The 7607-nt window shown below is 39.3% G+C and overlaps 1 protein-coding gene across 1 annotated transcript in view; it reads left to right on the top strand.

Annotated features, from left to right (window-relative positions):
* The window catches only part of LOC105510985 (60S ribosomal protein L26-like), a 3432-nt gene extending 980 nt beyond the window's left edge, over positions 1–2452 (top strand). The window contains exon 2 of the mRNA XM_011940985.1: positions 2130–2452. Within this exon, the coding sequence (XP_011796375.1) occupies positions 2130–2452 (323 nt within the window). The remainder of the gene's footprint in view (positions 1–2129) is intronic.
* The last annotated feature ends 5155 nt before the right edge of the window (positions 2453–7607 follow it).

Raw genomic sequence — 7607 nt, 5'->3', positions numbered from 1 at the left:
TTTTTCATTCCCTCCTTTACTCATCTTGTCTTAAACCCTGTTCAGGAGGCAGGCACTTGGATGAAGCGATGATGTTGACAAAAAGGGCACTCCTCTGGGGCTGAAGCTCAGTGCAGGGATTCTCAAAGCTGTGGAGGACCTCGATGCAGGATAGTGAGTAAAAGCCAGAGGAGGCGGAGGCTGCTGAAGGAGTAGTTGGAGCATGGCTAACCGGGGCCCCGGACCAAGAAGGATGACGTCCAAACTAAGATTTGAAGAAAGTGGTACTTATGCTGGAAAAGAGGACAAGAAAGCAAGTCACCAGGGAGAAGATCTCATATAGACGTCCTATGTCTTCTCTGTGTTTCTAAAATACTGACAAATCATTAAAAGAGAGAAGCTGCACTGATGACGTCCTTGATCTCTGTTTCAGGAAATGGACTGTTTTTCTGGCAGGGAAAGTGAAAGATAACAGAGGGAAAAGAAGATTAATGTTGTACCTACTGAACTAGAGGGTTATAGAAAAACGTGATGGGCATCATCTCCCTGAGTTCTCATGACGCGTCTCAGTGACAATCACTGTGGTCATGGCTGTTCTGAAGCGCAGAGCCAAATCACTTCCCCAGGACAGTGTCTGGCTCTGTGTTGGCATCCTGCCCGGATTCAAACACACACACACATACCTCATGCCAGCATCTGGAGAGGTTCCCACTCTTTGGGTGTTCCTGTCTGAAGCTTTTCAAAACAAAATCTGAACTTATTTGTAAATAGAATGCATTTTAGTCCCACGGTACTGGTAAACATAAATTAAGAAACCCTAAGACCTCCCTAGCTTCTAAAGAATCAGAGTTTCTTTTTTATTCACAAGGATGCAGGTGGACAGGCCTCATTCTTTCTGCAGTGACTCATGGACAGGAGCTGTCTTGAGGGTCCACCATCATCAGAGGGAAAGAGCCTCCAAGGTCATTACAGAAAGGGACAATGTCCAAAGAACCTTGTGGGAGATTTTCATTAGTCCCACCATTGGTGAAGAGCATTGACCACCCACTGACTGGGGCTTGGCTGCAGGGAGCTGCCCACAGCTATGGGCTGGTTTGGGGACATGTCCTCTACTGCACAAGGACATTGCTGAACCAGGCTTGACATGCATGGCCTTTACATACAGATCACAAAAATAGAGGACTATTTTGATAATATCAACATATAAAAATAAATAAGATGACATGAGACTATTACATATATTCATAAAAATTTGAAGATCTGTTCTCTGAATTTCCTAACTAAAGAAAAATGTCTACAAGGTAGTTAATTGCTTTTAGCCAGGGTTCTATTTTGACTGCCAACCAACCCCCTGCCTGAAATGTGAGTTGTTAGAAAATTCAGGTATCTGTTAAGGAAAATAAGGAAGTCATATGTCTTTTCCTTGGATACGGCATGAAAGCCACATATTTTTCTATTACATTTTTACTGAAAATATAAAAGGTGAGACGTACAATTTTCCAATAATTTTAGGAGTGTCTGTTTACATGGAGAAATTGGTGAGGCTGGCACTCGCTGTGGCACAGTGTTCTTCTTGGGCACAGCATGAGGGAGCCAGAGGGTGTCCTGGCTTTGGCTTGGTGGGGCATGGCTGTGTCTGGACTGTTAGGAAGGCACTGGGGCAGAAGCAAAGGCACGTGTTCTGCACTGGCAGGGGTGCTTTCCGATTTGAAGGAAGCCACTGAAAACCGAGGGGTAGGTTGCAAATAAAAAAGAAATTAAGAAAAACAACCGGCCGGGCGCGGTGGCTCAAGCCTGTAATCCCAGCACTGTGGGAGGCCGAGACGGGCGGATCACGAGGTCAGGAGATCGAGACCATCCTGGTTAACACGGTGAAACCCCGTCTCTACTAAAAAATACAAAAAACTAGCCGGGCGAGGTGGTGGGCGCCTGTAGTCCCAGCTACCCGGGAGGCTGAGGCAGGAGAATGGCGTGAACCTGGGAGGCGGAGCTTGCAGTGAGCTGAGATCCGGCCACTGCACTCCAGCCCGGGCGACAGAGCGAGACTCCGTCTCAAAAAAAAAAAAAAAAAAAAAAAAAAAAAAAAAAGAAAGAAAAACAACCAAGGGCCAAGGGATGGGAAAAATCCATTTGGCTGCAATGGAATTCAGAGCTGGAGTCAGGGTTGGTCTTTGTCCAAGGAGGTCCTCAGGTTGTAGTGACAGGGCCTTCTCGGAGGACTTCATCTTCTCCCCTGAGTCCCACAAAACCCTGGAAGGTGTTCCTGGGGCAGTCCATGTTCATCCGAGGACACAAAAGCTTCCTGGAGCACTTCCCAGCCCCAGAGCTGCTGATGGAGGTCATGAGGTTCTATGAGCATGCAAGCCTTTCCTGGTCATCAACCCTAATGTCCCGTCTGGAGGAAGAGCTGAGCCATGTGGAGAGAATGTCCACAGTGCACACTCCTCTTTTCCCTCGCTCTTGTTTCCAGTAGCTGACCCCTTCCTGCAAGGACAAAATCGAAACAACAACAAAACACTGTTGTTTCTCAGAAATGACTTTCTAGTTGGCATAAGTTCCTCCAGGTTCATTCACATTATTGCAAATGACAGAATGTTCTTTGTTTTCAAGGCAGAGTAGTATAACATTGTGTATATACACCACATTTTCTTTACTCATTTTCTCATGATGCACACTTAGGTTGATCCATATCTTGCCTATTGACCAAGAACTTGGCTGGTGTTGCAATGAGTATGGGAGTTTAGGTATTCCTTTGACTGATTGATTTCAATTCCTTTGAATATATACCCAGACATGGGCTTGCCGGATAATATGGTAGTTCTATTTTTTTATTTTCTGAGCTCAAGCACAGAAAGACAAATATAGAACCACATAAGCACACTTACATGTGGAATGTAAAACAGTTGAACTCCCAGTAGAGTGAAGATCCTCTGGGGATGGGAGAAAGGAGAAAGACTCGGAGATGTAGGTCACAGGGTACAAAGTTTTAGCTAGACAAGAGAAGTAAGTTTTAAGATCTGTTGCACAGAAAGTTGACTATAGTCAACAATAACGTATTGTTATTTCGAATAAATGAGAGAGTAAATTTCAAAGGTCTCACCACAAAAAAAGAATAAGTAAGCAAGGTGAGGAATATGTCAATTCACTTGATTTAATCATTTACATTATTTACACATATCAGAACATCACATTGTACCCCATGAATGCATGCAATTATTTATTTGTCAATCAAAAATAGTATTAATAAAAAATTACTTTCTTGGGATGCTGAGGCGGGAGGATCATTTGAGCCCAGGAGTTCGAGGTAATAGTGAGCTATAATCAGCCACGGCACTCCAGCCTGGACAACAGGACAAGACTCTGTCTCAAAAAAAAATGACTTTCAAAATTGCACAGTGACATGAATGATATAATGTTGAAACCAACAGGGTATGCATTAGAGTTTTGTCAACACTGTCCTGCTTCTTCTGAAGTGGACCAGTGTCATAAAAATGACCAAAGACTCCTTGTATACATCCCGGCTTCATCTTCCCCATAAACCATCCTTGGGGGAGTGAGCTAAACTTTTGTTTTGTCTTAAAATATGTATAGTTTTCCATTGCTGTGCCAGGCAGAATTCAGATGATTTCTCATCCATGATCTTATTTAATTCTTAGAATAAATCCATAGCTCTTACATTACCAAATTAAAAGTGCAAGCATCTAGATGTGAAAAGATTTCACCCTGGGGTGAAAAGACTAATTCATTGAAGAGGAAGCCATCAAAACCAAGATGCTGCAAAACTTCTCCATGAAACTTTTAATTCCATTTGCTTTTTCTAAATTGAGATTTGTTCATTTTTAAGAAACTGAAATGAAGTCGTTTATAAATACATTATTTATAGAAACTTTGAATTAATAAATATGACAGTAATAGCCTAAATTTGTACAGCAATTTATGATTTTAGAAACAACTACACAAATATTAACTCCGTCAATATTAGGAAAAGTCTTTGTGACTCATTTACAAGTAAGCATTTTAAAATGGTATGTATTTAAGTAGAACATGCTGTTGAGTTCTAAAGATCCACAGTGAAATGGTTGCTACAGTTAAGCAAATTAACCTATATGTCACCTTTCAGCATTATCCCTGTTTTTGTGGTACAAGCACCTGAAATCATACTGAGTTTCCAATACACAGCACATTATTTACCATAGTCCTCAGGCTGTGCATTAGATCTCAGATTTATTCATCCTCCACAAGCGAAAGCAGTGTACCTTTTTTTTTTTTTTTTTTTTTGACAGAATCTCACTCTGTCACCCAGGCTAGAGTGTAGTGATGCGATCTCGGCTCACTGCAGCCTCCGCCTCCCGGGTTCAAGCAATTCTCTGCCTCAGCCTCCCGAGTAGCTGGGATTACAGGTGCCCGCCACCATGTCCAGCTAATTTTTGTATTTTTAGTAGAGATGGGGTTTCATCATCTTGGCCAGGCTGGTCTTGAACTCCTGACATCGTGATCCACCCGCCTCAGCCTCCCAAAATGCTGGGATTACAGGTGTGAGCCACTGCACCTGGCCTAAAAGTGCTGTACCTTCTGACCTACATCTCTCTGTTTCCTCCTCCTCCCTGCCCCTGGTTATCACTGTTCTATTCTCTGTTTAACGTATTCAACTTTTTTTTTTTTTTTTTAAGATTCACATATAAGTGAGATTATGTGGCACTTTTCTTTCTATATCTGGGTTATTTCACTTAGCATAATGTCATCCAAGTTAATCCATGTTGTCACAAATGGCAGGATCTGCTTCTTTAGTAAGGCTGCATAGTATTCCATTGTGTTCATTCATATACCACCATTTCTCTATCCCTTCATCTGTTGACAGATGCTTAGGTTGTTTCTATATCTTGGCTATTGTGAATAATGGGGGAAGGAATATGAGAATGCAAGCTCTCCAAGATGCTGGTTTAATTTCCTTTGTGTATATACCCAGCAGATAAATCATTGTGGCATATGGTAGTTCTGTTTTCAAGTTTTTGAAAAATCTCCATACTGTTTTCCATAGTGGCTGCACCAATCCCTATGAAAACTCCCATGGTGTTTTTCACAGAAATACAAAAATACTTAAAATTTATATGGAACCAAAAGGTCCCAAATAGCCAAGGCAATTTTGAGGAAAAAAAAATGTTGAATGCATTACACATGCTGATTTCAAATTATATTACAAAGCTATAGTAACCAAAACAGTGTGGTACTAAGAGTATGGTAATGTTTTAGACACATAGACCAATGAAACAGAATAGAAAGCCCAGAAATAAACCATATGGTCAGCCAATTTTTGACAATGCCACCAAGAAGACAAATGGGAAAATAATAGTCTCTTCAAAAAATAATGCTGGGAAAACAATGTCCACTTACAAAAATAAATAAATAAATAAATTGGGCCTTTATTCTACATTACAGACAAAATCAACTCTAAACAGATTAAAGACCTTACTTTTAAGGCCTGAAACTCTAAAACTCCTAAAAGAAAGCATAGGGGAGAAGCTCCTTGACATTGGCAGTCATCAATAATGATTTTTAAAAATTACACCAAAAGCTCAGGCAACAAACATAAAAATAAAGTGGAACTATATCAAGCTGAAAAGCTGCTGCACTACAAAAGAAACAATCAATAATCAAAAGACAGCTTACAAACTGGAGAAAATATTTGCAAATCATATATCTGAAGAAGGATTGATATCCAAAATATATAAGCAACTCACACAACTCAATAGCAAAAAGAATAATAACTGGATTAAAAACAGTCTCCAAAGAAGACATGCAAATGCCCAACAGGTATATGGAAAGATGCTCAAAATCACTAATAAAGAAATACAAATACAAATCAAACCCACAGCAAAATACCACTTCACACCTGTTAGGATGGTGGTTGTCAAAAAGACAACGGATAGCAAGTGTTGGCAAAGCTGTGCAAGGCTTGTATACGACTGGTGGGAGCATAGATTTGTACAAGTCAGCATTTTGAATTACATAATTACAAATCGGAGGACTTGAGCAATTCTAGTTAGACATAATAGTATCCTCTGAATGTTTCTCCTTTGTATATCAATAAGAAAATAATATTTAAGTAATTTATTCAAGCATAACATGAGGATCACCATGCACATGTTCCTGTTTCACAGAATGAGCATATCCTGGTGACTTCTACCTGGGTCAGAAAAATCAGCAGCAGCATCCTGGAAACTTCCTTAGGTCTCCAACCTGCATTACCCATTTAGGTCTCTTTTTGGATTTCTTATAAATTAGATGATACAACATGTCCTCTTGTGTCTAGCATCTCTTATTCAAACTTTTATGAGTGAAATTCCTTTTGGTTGTTGTAAGAATCGTTAACCAAAGTCTTTGTACAAATTTCTACTCTATCAGTAGAGATAAGCAGTGCAGTTGTTACACAGCCACAGCATCACACAGTATTGCCTAGTGCATCATATACATTATATAATGGTTCACATAGATCACATATAGTAGTATTAAGTATGATATACCATATACAGAGAATGCATGTAATATAGATTGGCTTATATGTGTGACTGTGTGTGTGTGTGTGTATATACACACACACACATATATATACAGTGCATATGTGTGTGTGTGTGTGTGTGTATATATATATATAAAAACATACTTTTGTTATGGAAGATTTCAAACATGTATGACAATAGGCAGACTGGTATAGTAAACTTCAATATACCATTGTGCTGTGACAACAACTTGGACACTGTGGCCAATCCTGTCCTGTGCAACCTTCATTCCACTTGCCTATTCTTTTATTAATTTGAAGCAAATATTCCAGAGTGTGTCTGTGAAGATGGATTTAAAAATTACTACATAATTACGTTAAAATAAATAATTCCTTAATACCAGTGAATAGCCAGTGTTCATATTTCCAATATTTTCATTAATGTGCTTGCTTGTTTTTTAGAGTTTATTTGTATCAGAATACAACTTAGTTCCAACATTTTGATTAATTGGTATGTCTTTTAATACCCCTACAAATTCTTTTTGAACTCTTTTTTCCTAGCTATTTTGTCATTGGAGAAATTTGTTATTTGTCCTGCAGAATTTGTATAGCTTCCAGTTTGCTAATTGCATTTCTATGGTGCAATTGAAATGTTCCTCTGCCCTCTGCATTTCCTGAAATTTGTTAGGTGACACACATACATATACGTACATAGATATATGAATATACAGATACGTGAAATTTCTCAAGATCAAAATTTAGTCTGAGTCACTAACATTAAGAAAACCTGGACCAATAGAGACAGTGACACCATGAAGAGAGAGAGTTCTCACACTGTATGCCTGATAACAAAAAAGACTACAAAAACCACACATTTGCACAAAGGTCATCTCAACCTTGCAAAAAAACACTTCTGCAAGGACATCTGCCCAGCAACTGCCTGTCCAACCTTGCACTGGAACCACATTTGTTATTGATATTTGTAGCCAAGGATAATTATTCCCAAACAATTATGTAATCTTTTCTCTTTAAAAACCCCTATCTTACTTTATCTCCCTGAATAGGCGCATAGTTTGCTGTGGTGTGCATATTCTCATTGTAATGCTTTATTCCCAAATAAACACATTTTTCT

Source organism: Colobus angolensis, unplaced genomic scaffold, assembly GCF_000951035.1.
Source record: "Colobus angolensis palliatus isolate OR3802 unplaced genomic scaffold, Cang.pa_1.0 Scaffold196, whole genome shotgun sequence".
NCBI classification, from domain to species: Eukaryota; Metazoa; Chordata; class Mammalia; order Primates; family Cercopithecidae; genus Colobus; species Colobus angolensis.
The sequence above is the reverse complement of the archived record's forward strand: the minus strand, read 5'-3'. Positions and strand labels throughout refer to the sequence as shown.